The sequence below is a fragment of the Eulemur rufifrons genome, chromosome 14 (genome assembly GCF_041146395.1).
Source record: "Eulemur rufifrons isolate Redbay chromosome 14, OSU_ERuf_1, whole genome shotgun sequence".
In the NCBI taxonomy this organism is placed as follows: Eukaryota; Metazoa; Chordata; class Mammalia; order Primates; family Lemuridae; genus Eulemur; species Eulemur rufifrons.
The window spans coordinates 16,824,950-16,849,297 of record NC_090996.1 but is presented as its reverse complement, the minus strand read 5'-3'; the positions used below and the strand labels follow the sequence as shown (position 1 = coordinate 16,849,297).

General features: G+C 55.2%; 2 protein-coding genes across 4 annotated transcripts in view; one reads left to right on the top strand and one right to left on the bottom strand.

Moving 5' to 3' along the window:
• Positions 1-24,348, bottom strand: part of C14H7orf50 (chromosome 14 C7orf50 homolog) — a 123,340-nt gene that overhangs the window by 19,964 nt on the left and 79,028 nt on the right. The gene's annotated exons all lie outside the window — the stretch shown is intronic.
• Positions 8,404-23,726, top strand: GPR146 (G protein-coupled receptor 146). Of its 2 annotated transcripts, XM_069485862.1 has the most exons (3): positions 8,404-8,478; positions 17,509-17,772; positions 21,255-23,726. In XM_069485862.1, the coding sequence occupies exon 3, from the start codon at positions 21,279-21,281 to the stop codon at positions 22,278-22,280; it is 1,002 nt and encodes a 333-aa protein (XP_069341963.1). In that variant the 5' UTR covers positions 8,404-8,478; positions 17,509-17,772; positions 21,255-21,278; the 3' UTR covers positions 22,281-23,726. The 2 variants fall into 2 exon arrangements, with proteins under 2 accessions (XP_069341963.1, XP_069341962.1); XM_069485861.1 differs by lacking the exon at positions 17,509-17,772.

Below are 24,348 nucleotides of genomic sequence, written 5' to 3'. Positions count from 1 at the left end.
TTCAGTGGGTGAATGGATAAGCTGTCGTATGTCCAGACAATGGGACATTATTCAGCACTAAAAGATATTAGCTACCAAGCTATGAAAAGACATGGAAGAAACTTAAATGTAATATTGTAAATGCATATTACTAAGCGAAATAAGCCAATCTCAAAAGGCTACGCACTATAGGATTCCAACTATATGACATTCTGGAAAAGCAAATGATGGAGACAGTGGAAAGATCGGTGGGTGTCAGGGGCTGGGGGAGAAGGGGGTGAGCAGGTGGAGCACGGGGTTCTCAGGGCAGCAAGACTACTCTGTGTGATACTGCAGTGGGAGACACATCATCACACACTCAGCAAAACCCACAGAGAATGCAACACCGAGAGTGAGCCCTACCATGAACTGTGGGCTCTGGGTGACAATGTAGGGCCACCACTGTAGCAAAGGTACCACTCTGGGGGCCTGTTGATAATGGGAGGCTGTGCACGTGGGGGAGGGTACATAGGAAACTCCGTGCCTTCTGCTCAATTGCGCCGTGAACCTAAAACTGCTCTAAAAAATAATGTCTATTAATAAAACTCTAAACCTCACAAAAATTAACTCAAACGGATTATAGATTTAAATGTAAAACTATAAAACTTTTAGAAGAAAACATAGGAGAAAACCTTTGGGACCTAGGAATTAGTGAAGAGTTCTTAAATATGATAGCAAAAGCAGATCCCTACATTGAAAAAAAAAATTAATACATCAGACTTCACCAGAATTGGAAAAAAAATTTCTTCTTGTTATGAAGAGGTAAAAGACAGGCTGTGGACTGGGGCAGAATAGTCACAAGCCACACATGCAGCAAAAGCCACATACAAGGAACCTGAAAATGAGGAGACAGAAAGAAACATCTCACTGAAGACACGCAAATGGCAAATAAGCACAAAGATGACGGTCAACGTCACCGGCTGTCAGGGAAAAAGAAAGACAGACCACGAAGAGGCACCATTGCACACACCTACCAGGACAGCTAAACACACCACGCACGTGGTGAGGACACAGAGGAACCTCATCTCTCACGGGATGCTGACAGGAACATGAAGTGGAAAACAGTCTGGCCATTTCTTAAACAGCTAAGCACGCACATACCACATGATCCAGCAATCAGGAAATAAAAACCCAATGTCCACACAAAAACCAGTACACAATTGTTCATAACAACTTTTTAAATCTGTAATAGCCCAAAACTGAACACAACAAAAATGATCTAAGATTGGAGAAGGGTTAAACACACACCAGCACATCTGCACCCTGGAAAACTGCTTGGCAATGAAAAGGAACAACTATTGATCCACGTGACAACGCAGGCTGGTCTCAGGGCATTATGATGAGTGACAAAAGCCAGTCCCCAAGGCCACACACTACACAGAAGTGAGAACAGACCAGTGGCTGCCAGGAAGGGGTGAGTAGAAAGGGCTGCGGAGGAGCCCTGCGGTGGGGACAGGCACGTGCGCGGGCCAGCAGCAGGCACCAGTGGGCTCCTGGCTTTGACAGTGTGTGACAGTCACGCAGACTGAGACCTTGAAGAAGGGGCGGAGGGAAGGGCACAGGGATCTTTCTGTGCTTGCTGTCCAACTTCCTGGGAATCTGTAACTATTTCAAAATACAAAATTAAAAAAAAGAAAAGAAAAGAAAAGAGAACAGAAACCTAACCTAAGAAGCAACTTTTGTTCCTTGAGTCTGGTTGGCTCTCAGAGGCCCAGAGGACGTGGCGCCCACACTGGCTGCAGATCCATGGGGACAGCCCCACCCTCGAGGCACAAGGAATAAATCCCCTGGTGGGAACTTGCCTGGCTCGAGTCATCACCTGACTCCAGGCCTGTATATTGCCCAGCATGCAGTCTGAGATCTGAGCCCACATTTTTCTGGGCAGGTGAGCCTGGGCCCCTCATGCCTTCATTTTGACAGGTTGTATTGGGTTAAGAAAACAAAACCCCTAACTAATCTCCTCTGCAGGCTCCTTCAGGACACCGTCTGAGGCCCTGTCTGGACGAGGCACGCTGCAGACTGTCCTTCCCATGGCAGCCGGGTCTGCGGACTTGGGTGCTTCCTTGCTGTGGAAACGGCTGCCCTTCTAGTTTCAGAGCTCCTGGGCTTCTTGGGTAGGAGGCGCAGCCCGTGTCTCAATGGGCAGGGCGCTGGCAAGCTTGAAGAAGTGCAGTTGTGTTTCTAAGTACTTGCTGCCGCTGTCTGAGACAAACGCCAGGGCACACACAGCTCCCCTTGTGGGCTCCCCACTCCCACTGGATGAACAAAGCGCTTTCCTGTGTACTATTTATAATCCTGATTAAAGATCTGGAAAGAGAAAGACAGACCCCAGAGTAAAGCTTCTAGTCCTTCAGGTGTTTGCCGCCTCCCCTCCTAACTGCAGCTTTGGTGCCTCTGCATTAAATCATACTGTGAGGTCGCAATCAGTGACAGAGGCTCTAACTTTGGAAGCTAACAGCCTTCAACACCAGACAAGGACACCAAGTGCCAGGACAGCCAACAAAAAGGCTACTGATGATCTGTCAATTAGGTGGCTAGGCACGGAGTTGAAGAGTGGGTCGGAAACCGGAAAGGTTCTCTGTGCTGGTGTCAGGAGAAGGCACGGGCTCCACGTGCGGTTTCTACCAGGACTGGGCCTGCGGCCCCTCTCTCAAACCCCACGAGCCTTTCTAGTATGGTCACAGAGAGGAACAGCTGAGCAGTGAGGGTCTCCCAGGGCTTCTGCTGAGGAGGCAGCACCGGACTGGGCCTGCCTGCCTTCATCGCACCTCCAGGAACCGCACTTTTTCTTTCGCTCCCTCCCTATTCTTCTACTTTTGTTACTGTGGAAAATTTCAAACGTACATGGAAGTTGAAGAGTGTAATGAATCCTCACGATCAACATCTTTCTCCACCTCCCTCACCTCACCCCAGATGTCATATTATCTCCCCCAATAAATACTTCCACATGTAGCTCTAACATACGATGTATGTTAATAAATTTATACATAACCACACAGAATGACATTTTCTAAGGAACTGCATGTTTTTTGTTAGTTGTATTATCTGGAAGCTGGATCGTGCATCCTTGGCTGAAAATGTGGCAGAAAAGCTTGCTCAAATGTGTCCAGTGAAATGCTGTTGTTCTTTGAACTCTGGAGACAGTCTGACTTCAAAGATTACTTGGGAAGGAGCCTTTGAGGCTGTACTGCTGAGCCATAATCCAAAAGTCCAAGAATAACTTGCTGTTTCATGGGACTCCTAGGATCAAATTTTCTGTCCCATTTTCAGCTGAGGACTCACAGCCCAGCACCCAAAAAACACACATGCTGAAAATCTTCCCTATTGCCCCTGACTCTTTACCCCCACAGCCAGGCCCTGGGAGAGATACACCAAGAGACACTGCGGTAGCTGCCCCTTCTGCATGGGGAGAAGGGCCAGGGAGGCCCACTGTGGCCCCGCACAGCGCCCACTACAGAAGCACCCACTGGCACCTTCACCTTCACTGCAGGGTCAGAAACCCGCCAGACCCCTCTGCCCTCTCTTGGTCCAGGCCCTACCACTCACTCGCTGTGTGGCCTTGGTGGGCTGGCTCACCCCTCGGACTCAGGTTCCCCATCTGACCACGGAGAGCTACAGGATGTCCTGATGACATGCAGCCCTCCTCCTCTGCTGTGGTCAGGGAGTCTGTCACCTCCAGAGAGCCTGACCTCTCTAAATGATACCTGTGGCCACCGGGAATTCTACTTTGGGGCAAGGAATTGCACGGAACCTGTGCACGTGAGAGGAAGCATGATGAAGACAGCCCAGAGAAGGCCGCACAAAGCCAGCGGCTGGGAGTTCTGTCCTAAGGCCCCTGCCTGGCCCTGCAGCTGCGTTCATGTCCTCTTGGGAATTAGGCACCCTTGGATCACAGTGAGCAAGGGGGCCTGGGAACGGCAGCACCTGTCTCCGATGTGATGCAGCAGGGTAACGACTGTCAACATGGCTTACGAGCTGGGGTGGCAATGAAGCTCCATTAAAAGATCCTCAGGGAACCCCACAACTCACTGAGACCATGCCTACCACTTTTATGAAGGAAAAGACAGATACAAACGCGCACAAAGTCCCTGTGGTGCCCACATCCTTCCCATTATTGTGGACACCGCCGACGAGAGAGGGGCTTTCCCAGCAGCTATCTCACACAGCAACTAGCCTGTGAGGCCCTGGGGTGTCCCGTAAATGCCGTGCCCACCCTCCTCCTCATGCCTCTCACTGGTGTGCTCCCATCAAGTGGTGCAGGTGGAGTGGCTGTGGGGACAGTGAGGCCTGGGCCAGTGTGTCAGAGCTGAAAGTGCAGGGATAGCAGGAGGGACCTGGAGGCCATGTCCCTGAGGGCAGAACTGGGAGTACAGCACAGGGACAGCCAGAGGAGGACATGGAGGCCGTGTCCCCAAGGGCAGAGCTGGTCCTCCCTACAGCGCACACTGACCACAGGCAGCATCCTTGCTGGGCCTCGCCTGCTGCGGTGGCCCCCCAGCCTGGTCACCTAGCGAAGATGGCCAGCCTCCCTGCAGCCAGTGCCCTCCCTGCCCCTGCTGCCTCACGCCCTACCACTCACAGGGGTCGCTGGGGTCCTGGCCTGCGGGAAACAGCATCCTCCCTGGCATGCATGCAACAGGAGGTGCTGGAGCAGGCAGCTCCTGACAGGCGAGTGTGAAGACCTACCAGGGCTCTCTCCTCTTGGCACCTGCCAGCCAAATAGCCACTGCTCCTGCGCCCCACACCCCAGCTGCCCTGGGTGGTTCCAGTGGCTCTCTGGGTGGGGCCAGATTTTCTAAGCCGAAGGAGCACCACTGCGGGCTATGCCAGGTGCTGGAGTGTGGAGCACCTACCTCTCAGGCTGGAAAGGGTGGTGGGGGGACAGGGCTCCGAGGGCCACTGGGGCCATGGCTTAATGTCAGGCACTTTCCTTGGGGGTCTCAGTGGCCCCTCTCCAGGGCTCCCACAGCCCAGCATGCTCCCACCGCCCATCCCATGTTGACTCCTTCCATGCCGGTGTCTCCCATGGGCCCGAGCAGATGCTCCAGACAGCTTCTGTACACTTCAGCTCACCCACAAAAATGCAGGGCGCAGCTCAGAACAGGGCTGAGAAGATGTGCACAGCAGACATCCCAACTACTGTAGCGGCCACACTCCATGAGTCCCAATGGCCACGGTATGCCGGGCCCTGCACGGCAAGGGCAGCGCTCTTGGCCTCCAGCTACCAATGCCACTCAGCGTCATCATTAGGCCAGAAAGCTTGACTACAAGGTTAGAAACCTGTCCTGGATACTTCTCATGTCACCAGTGGGAACATCTGCTTCTGCAGAAAACACAAAAGATCCTGGTCCGAAGCAATAGGATGGAATCTGCACAGAAGGAACAGACAGTGCTCAGGGAGGACAGAGGCCACGCACTCCCCAGGTGGTCCCTGCTGGTTTCTCAGGGCAAAGGACTTGGTCTTTTACCAAGATCTCCACATTTCTTTATTAACATTTACTACAACTTATTGGGTCCCTGAATGACATTAATTTACAGTAGCACATCTATACAGGCCAGAAAAAACCTCATAAACCACACTCACAAGAACTAGTAAGTTAATTTTCAAACATTCCCCATCCTTGATTAACATCTCACGAGATCAAACTCACCCTGTAAATGCACGATCACTAAGAGAAGGAGCATCTTCAAGGGGAAAGTCAGCCAGCCTGTCACATCACCCCTCCATCCCCCAGGGAAGGACCATGGCTGGGCCACTCTCCAGTCCCAACCAGCAGTCCCGGATGCCCTTGGCAGGGGGTGCGGAGAGGAGTGTGTGATTAGGGTACCAGAGTGTGAGCAGTGTCACAGCTACAAAGGCACAGCCCAGGGCTAGCACGTGACTGCCCACCAGGCGCCCTCCTCAGCAAGGCAGGGTAAGTCAACTCCACGTGATTTTTGGACATCAGCATTAGACTAGGAGGCCACTGGAAAGCCAGGAGTCAGGGCCACACACCCTCCTGCACCCCTCGCGTGTGCCCAGTCAGCTGAGCTCGGCATGGCAGTTGCTGGACAGTTGGGAGGAGCCAGCAGGAAACAGCAGGAGTGTGTTACATCCCAGCATAATGTGCTTATCGTGGCCTGGCTGAGCTCACTCTGAGTATCTCCCTCTGACACACACAGACTTTCTGCCATCATCCCTGACCATGTGCTTGCCTGACGGAAGAAGTCCTTTTCTGCAGATAAGGCAGACTGTGGTGACTGAGAGCTAAGTGGCTTAGATGAAGCTAACTTCCAGCGCTTCTCAGCTGTAAGCAGCAGTCCTCCCAGCCACGGAGCACCTCGTGGGCAAGCTCCATTGAACCAGCCATTCCAAGGACCAGGCAGCACGGCTGGACTCTGGCCAGGAATTCTGAGGTTTTAGGCCATTTACACGATGGAGATAATCCAACTTACTCTCAGGCAGGTTGCTAAGAGGACCCAGAACTCCCAAACCCTTATCAAGCAAGAGAACACCCAGGTTAAAATCCTGGCTCCACTCTCACTGTGTGACCTTGGGCAAGCTGCTTACATTTTCTCAATAAAATTTAAAATGAAGGCCAGGCATAGTGGCTCACACCTGTAATCCTAGCACTTTGGGAGGCCAAGGTGGAGGATCACTTGAGGTCAGGTGTTTGAGACCAGCCTGAGCAACATAGTGAGACCCCGTCTCTACAAAAAATACAAAAAGTAACCAGGCATAGTGGTGCACGGCTGCGGTTCAGCTACTTGGGAGGCTGAGGCACGAGGACTGCTTAAGCCCAGGAGTTTGAGGCTGCAGTGAGCTGTGATCGTGCCACTGCACTCCAGCCTGGGCCACAAAGTGAGATCCTGTCTCTAAAAAAAAAAAGTTTTGCTCTATATACTTGCCAGTAAACAAAAAAAAAAAAAAAAAGGAGAAAAAAATTTTAAATGAAGATGATAATACTGCATTTTACTGATGCTAAGGCACATTTTCTTTCCCACTTTAGTATCTCTAAAATCAGGATGCTTCTTGGATAGTATGTAAGAAATTGGCAGATTGTTTTTAGTAACCCATAAAACAATGGCATATCTAGCACTAATGGAGTTTTAAGTTTGATGAAAATGGAAGTATTTACTTCAAAATGTTGCTTAAGGACCTTGAACAGAACCTGGCACAGAATAAGCCCTGGGTGTCAGCACTGGCTGGCTGCAACTAGTTTGGGCAAGTGAGATCAATACGCAGCGTCTCCGGCATGTGTGGCCGTGGCTGGATCCCTCATGCCTCCAAGGTCCTGTCCTGGGCTGGGAAGCCAGTTGCTGACAGCAGGGCAGAGGAAGTGGGGCCACAGGTCTGCAGGGACCTGGGCACAGAGCCGGCTCTCCCTGCCTTCCAACCAGAGTAGGGAGTTGACCCCGACTTCCCTCTTTAGTCCTGTCAGGTAGGGTGGGCAAGGTGCAGCCCTGACACAGCAGGCAGGCAGCACCCTGGGCTGAGCGCCCAGGTGGTTACTATGCTTACGACCGCCTTCCATTCAGCCCTAGTGACACAGCACATCTGCATGAAAACTTGCAACTCATAGGCTTCACATCCTCAGATCCTGAACTGGAGAGTGCTGCTGGGGGTACCATTTCACCACGAGAGTTACACTAGAGAAAATGACCTGTTCTTTCAACTTTTCCAATATTTAATTATAACAATAGGTACAAAATTAGACTGCAAGCAATGCATTGTTTCTTTAAGAGTGGTTTTCTTGCAACCAGTTCAGTTTACAAAGAAGTTCCTGAGGCCAGGACATAATGGGTGAATTTGGAAACAGCGAGCAGCCTGGGGAAGAGGAGCAGGCGCAGGGAAGTACTGGATTGCAAGCACTCACTTCCCTCAAGGGCGGTGGGCCCTGTACCACGCAGATGGGGGTCACTGTTTGCTCTGATTCAGCGAACAGGAAGGGCCTTGCTTAGGGAACCGGGTTAGGCACCAAAGGAGTGAGCAAGAACCTCCAGGAGCGCCTCAGTGTCCCCTCCGCGGGGAGTCGGGCGAACGAGCAATTCGCATGGCCAGTCTTAGTTACGCAAGAGCCTCCTCGCACCCCAACCGCACCGGCCAGCGACCCCTCGCTGGCCCCCGCGGCCTAGCCCGAGGCGAGGGACCGGGCCAGGCCCGGCTATCCTCCCCATAAGTGGCGCAGGGCGGAGCTGGGGCGGGCAGGGCGGAGCTGGGGCGGGACCAGGCCAGCTATCGTCGCCCCTCGGGGTGGCGGGGTGGGGCCAGGCCGGCTATCGCTGCGCTTGGGGGCCAGGCGGGGCGGAGCTGGGGCGGGGCCAGGCAGGCTATGCCGCGCTCGGCTGCCGAGCTGGGCGGGGCGGCGGTCACGTGTGTACACAGGGTCCGGGCGGCGTGCGCGCCGTGCCCCGCAGCTCCCGCAGCCCCGCGTTGCCGCCCGCCCGCCCGCGACTGCGTGGGCCGCCGCCCAGCGAGCGGTGAGTGGGGCCCCGGAGCCTGGATCGGGTTGGTTGGGTGAACAGTAGTCTCGTCCCCGGGTGCTTGGCCGCTGCCCCGCGGGGCGCCGTGCCCTTGCGGGAGGACCCTGTCCGTGCAGGGCGCCCTCCGCGAACCGGGCGGGGCGGGCGCCGGGTCATGAACCCCGGAGGGCAGCGCTCTGCTGCCGGTGGCCCAGTGGCCACCGCTCCCTCCCGTGCCTGGCAGGGCACTGCGCCGATCGTGTGCTTTGGGGCCGCTGTGGTTGTAGCTTTCTGTCCTTTTTTATGATTAACATTTTTTTGGAAGTTTGGGGACTGTGTCTACATGTCTACTGTGTCATGTCTGTTCAGATGACAGCTGGTAGGGCACAGGAAGGCTCCTTCAAAGCTTCGATGGAAGGCAATGTCCTCTGGCCTCCAAAATGCCATATACCAGCAACAAGAATTAACACTCTAAAGGAAATAAGTCAGTAAACTAGGCATTGGTCCGAGTGTCCTGCTGTAACTAGTTGTGATGGTTCACCTTTGCCATGCATGCTATGTGGCAAACCTGAGGATAACTTTATATTTGCTGTCCGGAGCAGCATTTGTCATCTTTGATCTCCTCCTTATCCAGGAAGATGTACTTATTTGAGATCTCCATTCCACTTTAAATAACCAACTCCCATCCTAACTGAGCAGCATGAAGCCAGCTTTAAAGGCCTCTAGAACTTTGAATAAAATGGTCTGACCATGTTCCCAAGCTGCTGGTGCATAATGGTGACAAGATACTCTACCGCCCTAACTGGGGCATGGTGAGAGTGAAAAGAGGCCCTGTTTGTAATCAGACCTCCTGTGTGGCCACACTACCCACGACCTGCTGTGCAGCTCCTTAAAGAGCTGCTACAATGTCCAGCCCTCCCAACCAAATGAAGATCTCTAAAGATAAATGGCATAAAAAAATAGTTGATATTTTTTGAGTGCTTATTGTGCCTTTTCACTGATGGGACACAGGGCCCAGAGCAGTGGAGCCCGTGCTGAGCCACACAGGTGCTCACATCCCTGCGTTGTTCTGCCTCTCTGGAGACCAGGGGATGGATAGCCGGAGGATAGAGGAACGCAGCAGACTTGGGGCAGAATGTAAATGTAAAAGTTGGCTTGGCGTCCTTGTAACTCACACCCTAGTAGGCTGATGAAAGAGAAAGGTCAAGTACATCCACCTAATGTGGGCCATGTGGGGTCTCAGGTTAGGATGTAAAACCGGATTATATGTATTTAACAAACACTAAATGGCATACTTGCAAAGATCCTTGGCTGGGGAAATATGCTTGTGTCATTTACAAGTAGAAAGAGGAACATGCTTCTCCCTGAGGAAGCTGCATCCATCTCACAGCCCCTACGATGTCGTTTGGACTCCTAAAAAAATAACTACCACCTGGCCTTTAATGACCCAAACACACTGTTGAAAGAGACACACCAGGGCCTTGCCTTGGGGATGGGCCTTATCGCTGCAGAGCCAGGCCATGTGCTAGTACACAGGATGCCCTGGCGGTCTTGTTCTCTTTAAATAGCGCTTCCCAGGCAGGGCAGCTCCTCAACCCTCCAGGGCTCTCGCCACCCACTTGCCTGATGGGGCAGCTGTGGGCTGCTGCATCTGTCCACAGGGTCTCAGAGGCCCAGGACCCCAAAACCCTACCCAGGTATCAAAGAGCAGAGGGGACCAGTCTGAAGAGTAAAATGGTAGATTTTTCTCTCTAATTGGAGCTGGTGCTGAGGTGCAGAACCCACAGGAGCAAGTGGTCTGCTCGGAGCCTCCACGTGTAAACAAAACACCCTTGAGTAGCAGAGGGACAGGACCAGATGGGGCAGGTGTCCTGGGCACCCCCGCAGGTCCACTGTGGGTCCCTTCCCTTCCCACACACTCAGGGGAGCTCTGCCAGGAGTCCCCCATTTTAATTAGAACCAGAGTGAACTGAGCAAGCCAAATTTGACAAGTAAAAATAACCTGGCTGCTTCCTCCTTCGGAAAGAACCACCACCGTGATAAGATCTGTGGCTCAGCACACTTCCCTGCGGGTAAGACCACACCTAGCTAAAAGCTGGGCTAGACCTGGGGCCCAGGTGAGGTGCCAAGCCTGCCCAGGGTCTGAAATGGAGACTGTCTGTTCCCAGTCTGGTCCTTGAATTTCTGAGGAAGTCTTTCTTGTTTGTTTCTGTTTTTCCCTGGTCTGGTGTATCTAGAAAGGGCATTAGCCTCCAACAGAGTTAGTCAGGGAACAAGAAAGCCCAAGTAACTAGTACTTCATAAACAAAGGATGTGTGTCCCATCTCCTTCCAGGGAAACAGAACCACGGCTCCTGGCACCAGTGCCCAGCCTCCTCACCGGCCGGGGAACTGGTTGCGTAGTCTTAGTCCCCCCAGAGTCCTTCCTTGAGCCAGCAACACGCTCACTGTTTTCCATGGAGAAGGAGGCATTCTCTGTGCATATAAGACGGGCTGCCTGATTCACTCTCACTACTCTGCAGTTTAGAACTGTAAAAAGCAACAGCTACAAAAATCAAAACAACCTGTCTATATAATGAACCATTTCTTATCCCCCCCGGAAGGCAGGGTGATTGTGATAGGAATCAGTGTGCGTAAGCTCTCCACATTGAAAAACCTATGAAAACATCAGCCTTTCCGGAGCGTCAGGCTCCGAAGAGCTGGATGTTAATTGTCGCCAAAGCCTCTGCCCATTACTGCAAAAGGAAACAAACATTCAGGAGTCATTTTCAAAGCATTGTGATTGTTCCAGAACATTCACCCATAGTCAAGAGTCTCCTGGTGCACAGCAGGTCTACTTCACACAGAAACAAGCTACCAGCTCCTCAGGCAGGAGGCTGAGCGCCTTCCCTTCCCTTTCCTTTCCCCACGGTCCTTCTTGGGGCGCCCCCGGACTTGCGATTGTATGTCCACTCAAATCTAAATCTCTTGAGCGGCAAGACCACTGTCCTAGAACAAAAGGCACTTCCTGCCCACCCTGTCTGCCATCCTTTCTGCTCTGCGCAGCAGGAAATTCTGTCACTCACCCTGGGGAAAGCCTTTTACGTCATCTAATACATCCTCTTTCAGTTTTCACTCAACGGTCAGCCAGGCTGCTTGAGCACAAGTAAAGAGAAGCTTCCCAACCTTCAAAGAGCCCCTGGTAGGCAGGAAGGAGGGTGGAAGCAGAATCTGCACCAGCATGACTGGCTGTGGGTGTGGAGACAGCAGTCGGGGAGCAGGGGGTTCCCAAGTGCGCTTGCTGATGCCCACAGTAAGACGTCAAGGATGGGTTAGTGTTTGGTGAGTGGACACAGGGCAGCAAGGACGGGCTCAGCACATGCAAAGACGGCAGCAGAAAAGACACCTGGACCCTAACCCTAACTCCAGTGGCCTTCACTCTGTGGGACTGGCAAGCCCCAGCTCTAAGGAGCCCTCGACAACAGAGGATAGAAGTTCCTGACTAACAGAGGCAAGCAAATAAAGTGTTATGGTCTTAGTGAAACTAGCTCAGCCACCTTGGAACGGGACGCTTCCTCTTTGCTGGCTTTTTGTTTCTGCCAGTTCTGTGCCTCTGTCTCTCACACTTGCACAGACCCAGTTGCCTTGCGGCTTCCCAGGTGGCGGGCTCCTGCCATCACCTGAGTCACCATCACCACACTCCCCCTGTCCGTGCCAGGCAGCCCATCTCCACTGGGATCACTAATGAATTTAGCCCTGGATTTTGGCAAAGTTCATTGCATTGCTTACAGAGATTCACTGTTAACAGGCTGGTTTATACCATTGGGGGCTCTTTTTAAATAAGGCATAGGAAGAAAGATGTTGCCGTCTCACCATAAAATACTTCCAACTGCCATCCTGGATGTGGCCCACCCCCCTGTCGATACTGCATGTCACTGCAGGGCGCTCACAGTGGAGAGGAGCCCTGCACAGAGGCCTGCACAGCTCACTCAGTGGCACAGGGCCTCGAGATGTTTCCACAAATTACAAACCAAAGAGAACTAAGACCCCTGAAGCAGGCTCTCGTTCCCAACTGCACGTTTCTTTGAAGGCAGTGAGCACAGGCCAGAGCAGTGAGTATTTATAGTATGGTTTAACACTAGTGAAACATCAGGAAATTCATTGTTTGTGTTGTCACCAAAGCCCAAACCCAGAACACAAAGACTTTAATGCTTTGCAAAGCCTCTGCAGCCTGGGCGGTGAGCTGCGTGCAGGGTGTGGGTTCTGGGGTTATCCCTTCTCACACTCGCCTGGCTGTGACGGCTCACATTGCTGTCATTCCCACCAACCTTTGGCTCCCTCCTCACATGCGTCAGTTCAGGACTCTGAGCGAAAGGTCACAGAACAGCTTCCTCTGCCTTAACGTCGCTGGGAGGAGGCCATAGGTCTGCATCTGGTTCTCCTGATGCCAGGACCAACCAAGGCCTAGCAAGCACCGGCACCCTGTGTGCCCTGTGGAACTGATTTATTTAATCCTCCTAACAATCTCATGAGGAGTTCCCTACACTTGCAGAAACTTGAGGCACAGGTACAGGTACAGGAAGTTACCTGTCCAGCCAAAGGTGCACAGTCTGTGAACAGTAAGCCTGGGATGCACGTCCTAGCTGCCTGGCTACAGAGCCCGAATTCCTAACCACTTCCCGCCCAGGAAGGCTGGGGAGATGTGGGTTTTTTTAAAGCACTTTCACCCCCGTGGATATCATCCGCCACTAACTCAGTTCTCCCTGCAGACTGCAGGGCACGAGCCGCCCTCGCAGCAGTGCAGTTTATTGCCCGTTTAAAGTTCCCTCACACAGGGTATGATGAGTTAGACTAGGGGTCAGGTCAGTGTCTAAATCAGAGCTGCTTTCTCAAAGTGAGAAAACTACTTGAGGACTGGAGTTACCTGGTGTTAAGCACCTACTGCACCCGGCTGCATGTCACAGATTCAGCAGCCCCTCAAGTCCCTGGTGGAGCCCTGGCTGGGGCTGTGCAGCTGTGCAGAGGTCTCTATTCCACCCCCAGCAGGACAGCACTGCAGTGCTGGTGGCTGTGGCGCAGGACATGCCACCCCCTCCTAACCCCTCTGGCTAGCCAGGCTTGGGCAGGGCTCCCCTCCCTGCAGGCTGCACTCTGAACCCACGTGACTCACCATCAGCACAAGGGCTGACCAGGGGCTCCTTGGCTGGCAAACCTGGGGCCCTGGAGCACACTAGCCAAGTGCCTCAGGCCATCTGGCGGTGATCTCCAAGGAAGGTCAGCGTGCTTGAGGGGCTTGAGGTTATCAATTAGAAAAACAGATCCCAAAGCCATTTGCTGGGGGCTCAGAGCACAGCAGGGACCCATCTAACCTGGGGTGGACACATCCATGGATTTCCTGTCCAACAAGGACGTGCTGCTCAGCTCAGCGTCGTCCCACTCTCTGCCCCCACCAGAAGTCTCAGGCCAGGCTGGGAGTCAGATCCTCCTTGGTTTTCTTTTTCCCTTGAGCCTGGGGCGCACAGCCTGAGCTGATGTCCTGCAAGGGGCCTCTTCACACACCGGCACAAGGAGAGGGGGACAAAGGCCAGCCCCACGAGCAAGTCTGGCCCAAGACCCCTCTCAGGGCTGGACGACTCCTCAAGAAGAGGCATCTTCTTGAAAAACAGTAATCGGAGCCCAGTGCAGGGGTCTCGGAAGAAAACACCCCCACCTTATTTGTGGTGAATGACTGATACTCAGCATATCACCTGCCCAGGAGGGGGGTGCTCTGGAAACCGCTAAGTCCACAGAAAGTGGGAAGGGACAGGGAACCCAAAGGGCTCCATTCCCTAGGGCCTGACCAGTGGGCCTCAGAGAGACACAACCGCCACTGCCTGCCGACCAGCCTCTCAGCGACCTCAGTGTCAGTGAGGTCTCACCCCACTCTGCTGGGGCAGCTGCCTTATTACCATGCCTCCTGACGGGGCTCAGAGGGGCCCCGCAAGCCAGCAGAGCCTGGATGGGCACGCTGCCCCTGGGAGCTCCCTGACCCCTGGCCCTGGCTGTGCCTACCCTGGCCTAGCCTTCCTCTGACAGGGACAGCTGCTAGGGTCCAAGAGGCAGACCCTCTGTGCTGCAGAGGAAGTGATCACACCGTCACATGCTTATGGCTTCACACAGCCCCTCAAGCTCCACAGGAGCATGTGGGCAGAGAAGTCTGAGCCCTCCCCATCCCAGACCTCAAGGCTCACGTGGGCCTGAGAGAGTTTTCTGTATGGAAGCGTCACTTCTGATGCTGGCTTTCTGGTGTATGTGGCATCCAGCCCTGTCCCTCTTGCTGCTCACAGCTGCTTGGAGACCCTGAGCTGGGCAGGCTGAGGTTCTGCGGTGGCTGAGGGGCCTCAGCTGCCTACCCACTGCCCCAGATGAGAGCACACCTGCTCCCGTGCTCTGGCCACTGTACGCACTGGGGCCAGCCCTGGCCCTGACGCCCTCTCTGCAGCAGCCAGGCTGGCCTGCCCCGTTCCTGACTACCACTGGCCCGTGGGCCTGGAACCTAAAGCTCTCTGCATCCACCTGAAGAAGAGGCCAGATGCTTCTTCCACACCAGCCGCCTCTGGACTGGGGAGCAAGTGGCAGGTGCAAGGCCAGCGCTGGCCTTTTGTATGTCCACTTTGTTCTTTGTGAGGGCAAGTCACGTTCCTGTCATCAATGAATTCTTTTATAGGGCCCAGGCAGTCGTCCCCCCGAGATGCCCAAGGCCTGCTTCTCATAGTACTCAGGGACCCTGCAGTCTCCCATCCCGGCCTAGGTGCCACACTGTCCCCTGAGAACCAAGGCTGCCCCACAGCGTCCTGGCTCAGCTGAGGACACTACAGAGAGGACGGGAGAGCAAGGCAGAGAAGGGCTGGTCCTTGGTGCCCCCTGAGGACGGGCTGTGGAAGGCTGCTCCTGCCATCACTGTGGGCGCTGATGTGGACCTGGGGCGGGACCTGCTGGTGGGTAGCAGGTCCCACAGGAATCCTGGGGGTGGGTTTCGGGGGTGGGAGAGGCCAGTGGGAAGAATGGAAGGAAGGTGGCTGGACCAGCCAGCCTGCTGGAGGAGCAGCTTCCAGGAGGGCCTGGGAGGGTGGGGGCAGCCGGAGGATGCTGGCCAGGAGCCTGGTGTGATGACAGGGACTCCTGGCCAGGGGCCCACTGGGGTCCCTGCTGGCCAAGGGCACTGCAGCAGATGGCGGGGCCACAGGAAGGTGGATGGTTAGTCCTGCCCTTTGCAGGCAGCTCCCCAAGTGGACGTGGGAGGACCTGGGTGCAGGTCAGGAGTGCTCCCCACCTGGGGCTGGGCAGCCAAGAGAGACGGCCCCAGCTCCGAGGTCAGAGACCGCCCTTCTCTGTTGTCTCTTGTGGAGAGATAGAGAAATGCAGTGAGGGACCCTTCCTGGAATCTTGACAAATTCAGACCTTCGAATGTCAGATAAAAAGCCCACTTCTATGACACTAATTTGGGGGTTTTTCTTCTCCAAACCCAAATCTCCCACTCCATCCAGTCCTGAGTCCCTCTTTCTCATGAAAGAAGTTCATGGCAAGCCTGGTTAACTGGAAAGACGGCCCAGTCCAGGTTGCGAGTTCCAGGGTGTTCCTCTTCCCCCCATGCTGCAGGGCGGGAAGTCTCAGCACCAGAGGAAGTGGAGTCCACAGGAGACCCGGAGAGGCAGGAGGGGGCAGCTCCGCCCACACTGCCTGGGGCGGGGGAGACCGGCAACGCAACAGCAAGTTAGACAGGATAGGACCCTCCACCCCCGCAATGCTCTTGGGAACACCTCAGTTATCGTGAGTGTGTGTAAGTCACTAACTGCCCCCTGAGCAGGAGAGGTTGGGACACAGAGGTGACATGACCCACTGTGCCCCAACTGCACAGCTCCCACCAAGAGCATTGGCAGCGCCTGTGGGTTGCAACCTGCTGCTGTCTGGCCTTCAGAGCCCCATCTCATGTTGGGTCACTCCTGAGCCACGGCCAACACCCTGCAGGTGGAGGCAGTGCTCAGACTGGCTCCAATGAGTGTGCCTAGGGGGCCCCGCCAGAGCGGCACCATTGGCTTGGACGGCTGCCGTCAGCTGCACAGCTGCCCTCCCCAGCTGCCCCTCGCCCCTCTCAACCCAGCTCCTAACACAGACGAAACTCATTTTTTAACTTTATGAACATCCCCTACAGCACTAGCCCACGAAGCCACCCATCCACAAGTCATTTTGCTCCCGAGATCTCTAAGTAACACCTGGTAAGAGGAGGTGCTTCCCAAGGAGAATGTCAGAACAGAAAAGCAGAGTGTGTCATTTTTAGGCTGAAAGTGAATGAAAACAGGCAGCTTTTAGCTTATAATCTTAATTTGAAACAAAAATCCTTGTAATTGAATACGTAATGAACTACACATAGAAGCTATCTCTAGCTTTAAAAGTTTATAAATTCTTCAGTATTTACAAGCTGTCAGTACATAAAAGTTTACTTAGGTATGTTTTCAGTCCAAAGCCCAGCACTGAGGGTCACCACCTGCCCTCCCGCATGCCTGGGCTGAGTGACACTAGGTGAGCCAGGGCCGCACCAGCACGGGACGCATGGAGGAAATGCTAAGCAGATTTTACCCCATGTGATGCTCTCCCAAGAATCGGGCCATTCTTAGCCCCGTGCTGGCTGCCCTCCTGCTCGAACTGCTTGGGGCAGGCATTGGCAGTCCGGGCAGCTCCCGCCTCAGCTCCCTGCACAGAGGGCGCAGATCGGACAAACCAGCCCAGCTCGACTCCGTCTGCAGGAGGACCCTGGGGCTGGGTCCAGCCCTCACTGGAACACTCAGTTTGCCTGGCCCGCTCAGCTCTTCTCAAACCGCACTGATGTTACATATGTGCACAGCGACGGGGGTACACACGTGTCAGGAGGCTGCAGAACACACCTCCCTCTTCACTCTCGGCTCTGAGCCTGCCCCTTGCCTCTGCTGTGTCTCCCAGAGCTGTTTCCTGTGGGCCGAAGTGTGAGCAGCCAGGGCTTCTCTCTACGGCAGACCCGCAGTGAGGTCCAACTACTTTGTCCTGTTTTCTACAGACAAGCGTCTATTCAGTTTATTTCCTCAAGGAAAAAGGGGACGCGTGACTGAACTTCTGAGGCACGCCACCCATCAGGAGTGGCCACACGGACCTGGGGCAGAAGTGCCACAGTCGCCATAGCCTCTGCCTGCACCTAACCAGCCCCCAAGGAGCCACACGCCGATCCCACAGCCGCCCATCTCGGCAGTACCTCGGCTTCTTGAAACTGGCTGTAAACAGAGAGGGAGGGGCCGCTGCGCCTGCCAAGGGAGGCAGGAACTTCGTGAGTAATTTACTGGAGGAAAAACAAGTGGTGTGCCTGCATCCTGGGGCCACGCGCTCTTGCTCTGGCACCGCGCACGGTGCTGCAGATGCGGAGGCTGCGGGTCTCTGCGCAAGCACAGCGCAGGCCCCTCTGGCTCTCTGGCAGCCGTCCTGCCATGCTGCTCTCTGACGGTGTCAGTTGTCCACGGCACAGAGAAACGTGGGACCCCAAATAAAGGTAGGAACCCAGCAGCTGGCAGGGCAGTGGAGGCTGAGAGCTGACCAGGAGGCGGGAAGGGCTCCGTGCAGCCTGCCGCCATGGGGACATCTTTAAACGCAAGGGGCTGGGCCAGAGCAGGACCAAGGAGGGAACGGGCCTCTGTGAGATCTGGCAGGTGAAGGTGGCCCCAGCTGGACTGTGGCCCTCTTGTAAATAAAGCCAGGGGACAACATGGGTCATGTGCATGAGGGCCCTTCCTCCTCAGAGGACACTGCCAACCTCACACCTTTTGTCCCCAGTGTGGGAACACCTGGGAATAGCTCGGACAAACCCTGGGGCCTTGGATGCCATACCAGGCCAGGCCAGGCCGGCTGCTCTTGGGGTGGAGACACTCTGCTCGCTGACATCCACTCACAGGGGTCACACGAGAGCACAGTGCTTCCTGGGACTCGTGGCCAGTGGGGTCTCGTGGATGATGTCCCCAAACTGGGGACTCCTACTCAGCCCCCACTCACAGCCAAAGCCAAGCAGCGCGGCACGTGGGTGCTGGGGGGCAAACGTACATGGAAGACGGCATTCGGTCCTCCAGCCCCTGGCCACTGAGGAGTTGGGTGGCCAAGATTGGGGGTGGGAAAACAGTGGAACAGGAAGGAGAAGAGAATGCAAGACCAGCACCAGGTGCCAGGTCAGCTCAGAGATGGAGGCAGGGACGCCCTCTCCAGCTCTGGGAGGGCAGCTACTTCTTACTGCCTGCCTGGAGCTTGTGCCATCTGCCCAAGAGGGGTCTGGCCCTGACAGTACCCATGGGTGCCGCCAGCCCAGCCCAGGAGGTCTGGTCAGGATGTGGCTAGTGAAGGGACAGATGGCCAGAGGGTGATGAGCAGCTGTCTAGATTTCAGGACCCAAGTCCACGTCGTGGACGAGAGTGAACACTCCTCCCTGGAGTGATGTGACCTGTATGTGTGGGCAGGCACCCGGTGTGGCCTAAGTCTTAGCACCTTCATCACCACCTGACACTCATCTCAGGTTGCCAGGTGGCATTCATTAGGGTTGCACAACCACACGCTCACTCAGTGTCCTTCCCGCCCACATCTGAGGATCAGTCCCAAAGGAATTCCCCCATGTACCCATTTGCCCGCTGCCACGCGCTGGCTCTGGGGACATGAAGTGCGGAGGTGTGAGGCAAACCTGCAGGGCAGTGCCGCTGTGCTGTGGGACGGGCGCAGGCTGCCCCAGAGCAGGGTCTGAGCCTCTTGCTCCCTCGGCAGCCCGACTTCCTCCCTGTGTTCCTGCCTCTGGGGACAGGAATGCTTGCTGTGTCTGCTGGGACGCTCTTTCATTGTGAGAGCAGGAGATCTGGCTGAGCCAAGTACATTCTGAATGTAAGGTTTCCCCCAAAGAACTGGACATTCCTGAAGAATATCTGTTCTCTGGGAGAGGAGGGAACACTGTATCGTGGCTCTACCTGCCAATTTCTTGTTCAGCTATGACAAGACTGGGTGTGTGCCCAGAGTCTCTCACCGGCTATGACCGACAGACCGTTCTGCCCTGAACCCAGGCGCTGCGCTGCCTCTGAAGCACCAGGTCCTGGGCCAGGGCCACCCCAGCACGGGGAGGGAAGCCCCGCCCACACTGCCCATCTCTCACAGCACTGGCAGGACCCGAGTACCCACAGGCACGGGGCAAACCGCTAAGTCACGGCGCTGGGCCCGTCCAACCTCATCAAGATGTTCACTCAGGCCTCATGGTGCCTGCAGAGCAGCTCTGAGCACATGGGACGTGCGGAGCTCATGCTCCAGTCCCATGCCACGTGCCGTGGGCTCTCCGGGGCCACAGCCCCTTCAGGCTCAGCTCTCGTCCATCAGAGCTGGCACAGCTGCTCACACCCGGCCCACGGATGCTCCTGTGAGGCTCCCACGAGCCTTCTTGCTCTGCTCAGCAAGCAGCATGTGAGCAGACACATCTCCACGTCCCACCAGACGACGGCTGCGTGAGGCAGCGCCCAGCACAGGGCAGGCATTCAGCACGTCAGTGCGAGGAGCTGGAGGGAGCTGGGTGGGGACAGCTCATCCCAGGGCTGGGGGCTGCAGCACGAGGTGCTGCCCGGCAGCCAGGGTGGGTTTCTGGCCCTGAGGAGCCGCCTCCTGGTGGAGAAGAACCCCCACACTACCAGCTGGCGCTGAGGACTGTGGCGGGTCGGACCGAGCAGGACAAAGTGGAGGGCGTGGAGCACTCACTGAACAGCTTCTGTTAGGAGCGTCCAGAGTAAACCACCCATCACCCAGGCTCTCCAGCAATACTTCCTTCTGATGTTGATGAGAAAAAAAATCAGTTCCCGGCTGGGGCCACTGTCTGTGTGGGGTCTGCACTTCCTCCCACATCCCACAGCTTCGCATGGTGCTAATGCGGTGTCCCCACAGCACATGTCTGCCTGTGGATGTGCGAGCCCTGCGCTGGACGGCGTCCTGGCCAGGCTGGTACCTGCCTGTGCCCCGAGCTGCCGGGATAGGCGCTGGCCACCCTCGACCCTGAACTGGAATAAGTGGGTTGGAAAATGAATGAATGAATACAAATTACCGTAAAATAAAAATTTGTAAAGTCTACACTAATCATACAAATGCACAGCAATAAATGATGTGGTGTGGACGCGCTCAGTGACCTGCTGTATTTGTGCCTGTCTGCGGGCTGCGTGGTGGCAGGAGGTGCTCTGTATAGTCTCGCACAAGCATTTATCCCGATTTCACCCAGCACCACCACCACCACCAAACACCTCACCAAAAGTTGGATAATTATTATCTCAATTGTTTCTATTGACCTTTCTTAAATGTACATGTAGCTCACATTTATTTCAATGTTTAATATTAGAAGTGTTTGGGGTCTTTGCTTGGAAGTCTGGTGATGTTTTTATGACCAGAAATAAGCCGTAGAAACTTGACCCAACTTGACCCGTTTCTGTCAATGAGGCTTTCAGTTTACATCCTTTCACTTAAAGTCGCAGTTTTGAAGAGCCTGTCAATGGCTTACCACAGTCATCTCTCTCAGGAAGAGGCTCAGGGAGACTCACCGTGGCCGCTGACGTTACTGCAGCATTATAAGCTTTGGCCACAGCAGCCCAGGCCAGGACTTCAGACGGTCATTTGTTGACTGTGTTCTCTCAGGGCAGACTCTGGTCTCTGGAGCCCCCCTGGCTGGTAGGAGGCCCCCCTCTGTATTTATGAACCAGTCCTGGCCCTGCCCTGGGAAGGGGACATGAGCTGACTTCTTGTTCCTTCCTCCCGCAGAGTCGCAGAGCCTCACCGGCCGCCATGTGGGGCTGCGGCTGGCTCAACGGGACAGGCAGGAGTGAGGAGCTGCCTGCCTGCCAGGACCTGCAGCTTGGGCTGTCCGTGCTGTCACTGCTCTGCCTGGCCGCAGGCGTCCCCGTCGGCCTCTGCTACAATGGCCTGCTGGTGCTGGCCAACCTGCACAGCAAGAGCAGCATGACCATGCCAGACGTGTACTTCGTCAACATGGCCGTGGCAGGCCTGGTCCTCAACGCTCTGGCCCCAGTGTGCCTCCTCGGCACCCCTGGCTCAGCATGGGCCCCATGGAGCATCAGCAGTGAGGCGCACATCGCGCTGCTGATCCCGTTCAACGTGTCCTCCCTGGTGGCCACATACTCCACCACCCTGCTCAGCCTCGACCACTACATTGAGCGCGCACTGCCACGGACCCACATGGCCAGCGTGCACAACACCCGGCACGTGTGCGGCTTCATCTGGGGCGGGGCCCTGCTGACCAGCTTCTCCTCACTGCTTTTCTACATCTGCAGCCGCGTGTCCTCCCGGGTCCTGGAGTGCGCCAAGATGCAGAGCGCAGAGGCCGCTGACGCCATCCTGGTGCTCATCGGCTATGTGGTGCCGGCACCAGCCGCCATCTATGGGCTGGTGCTCATCTCGCGCATCCAGAAGGCGGACACGCCGCTCGACCAGGATGCGGGGAGGCTGGACCCCTCAGCACACAGGCTCCTGGTGGCCACGGTGTGCACGCAGTTTGGGCTCTGGACGCCTCACTACCTGACCCTCCTGGGGCACACGGTCCTGGTCTCTCGCGGGAAGCCAGTGGACGCTTACTACGCAGGGATAGTGCACCTCGCGAAGGATCTATCAAAAGTCTTGGCCTTCTCGAGTAGCTTTGTGATGCCCCTTCTTTACCGCCACATGAACAAAAGCTTCCCTAGCAAGCTTGGGCGGCTGATGAAGAAGATGCGCTGTGGGCGCCAGCACTGCGCCCCGGACCCCACGGGGCTGCAGCAGGTGTTGACGTAGGTGGCCTGTAGGTGGCCTGGGTCGGGTAGCTGAGCTCAAGGCCCTTGCTGACTCCCTCCTGGGACACAAACTGAAGTTCCGATGGACGCATGGCACTTTGCTACCCTGGCGCTCTCGCCTGTCCTCCCCAGAAAGAGATGCACCAAGGCCAGAACAGCACAGGGTGTTTTTCTTGAAGTTTTCTATGTTTTTCCTCAAAGGCCACTCTTAGGCCAAGGCCGTGTTGTTCAAAGCAACAGATGCCTGGTGTGAAGAATCTGCTGCGTTCTTATTAACGTACCTACTTTCTCTTGGAGATGACCCTAAGGTCCAGGCCCGTAGCCTCCTTGACACCGGGCTTTCATGAAGTGATGAGAATCTAAAGCCACTATTTATACTGTGTCTGAATTGTTAAAATACTTGATTCCTCCTCATTTCTTTGGTGTCATAGGAAAATGACAAGTATTAAAATGAAGGAAACTCTACAAAGGCATGTTGGTAACCGACTGGGGCTGGCGGGTGGGCTGGCCTCTAGGATGTGCCTTGGACACATGTGTTCTTAACGTAGTTCCTGAAAAATGTGCCTGAGCCACAGCAGGTTTTAAACTGGGAATAATTAAGTAGCACAACCACGACACTCTCTCCTTACCCACCAAATGTACTCGACATGCCCACGGCCCCCACAGAAACATCACTTCAAAGTGTGCACAAAACTACAGAGTCTAATAAACTGAAGAAAGAAAAATGCTGTTAGGATTTCTAACTTAATGCTAGACTGAAAGGGCATCCCCAGGGAAGAGAGGTCTGGACGGCTGGATGAAGTGCCCCATGAGGTCTGCTGGGGAGTCACAGGACACGCCTGCAGCTGGGCTACCTGGGATGGCCAGGGACCAGCATCGCAACTGCAGGAGGCCCCGTAGCCTCGTGTGGGAGGTAGCCCAGCCTAGCCTGTTCCGTTAGGAGCTACACGGATGTTAGCCGTGAGATGGCCCAGGTGAAGCACTCCCTTCTCCCAGACACAGAAGTGTCCCTGGTCTAAAGGTGACAGAGGTGAGGTACCCCCTCCCCCAGGCACAGAGGTGTCCCTAGTCTAAAGGTGACACAGATGAGGTTCCCACTTTCCCCTGGCACAGAGGTGTCCCAGATCTAGAGGTGACACAGGTGAGGCTCCCCGTCCCTTGGCACAGAGGTGTCCATGGTCTAGTGGCTGGGATACAGAACTCGCCCTATTTCCTGATCCTATGATTAGAGAAGTTTTCAGAGTTGCTTCTGACTGTCGAATTTTTGTTTTAAGGTGTGCTAGTGTCTCATTCCAACCTTTAAGCTGTAAGCTTGACTTTCCCTCCCGCCACTCCTTCCCAAGCACAGAGCTGGGCAGGAGGTCTGTCTCTCGAGGCCAGGGCAGCCTTCCTGCCCTCACAGCTCTGCCTGGAACCCTTGGTGGAGAAATGACAAAGTGGTCCTGAAGATTGCAGCCGGCACTGGCTAGCTGGCGGATGCTGAACCATCTGTAATTCTCTTGCGGGTGAGCAGGCCCAGGGCCAAGGCCAGCCCAGCTCTTTGGGGAGGGCTGGTCTGTGGCAGTGGCATCCTTGTTTAGAACAAGAGACCCTCTTCCTGGCTTAGGCCTTCTAGCACCTTTTGCTCCTGGCAGAGTTCCCGGGAACAAGGCAGACCCCACAACAGGGCTCAGGAGAGGCGCTGGGGCCTCTGCCTAGTTCCTCCATCCAACTGGTCTTCCCCAAACAGAGGAGGGAGGGCCCCAAATCACCTTTTTTTCCTTTTAAATTTCTCAGTGGCTTTGGGTGCAAACTGGGTAATTTCTGGGGGTCTACTGGGGAAGTAGGAGGGTCCTTGGGGGTCTCATCTCTGGCATGCACTTAACCAGCCCCACCCCACCCCACTGGGGATGGATGGAGGGGTCCAGTGGACACACCACAGCCGGGTCAGCTCTTCCGGGTGGAGCCCCACGCAGGCAGGCACAGGCATGGCCCCCCGTGCAGACCCTCCCCTCTACCTGGGATGCCTGCCCTCCCAGCCTCCCCTCCACTGCTGCCTACAGGCCTCCAGTTCCCACCAGTGGAAGGCA

What these genes read in the sequence shown, in the direction of transcription:
- GPR146 (XM_069485861.1), top strand. Translation starts at nt 21,279, where the DNA reads ATGTGGGGCTGCGGCTGGCTCAACGGGACAGGCAGGAGTGAGGAGCTG.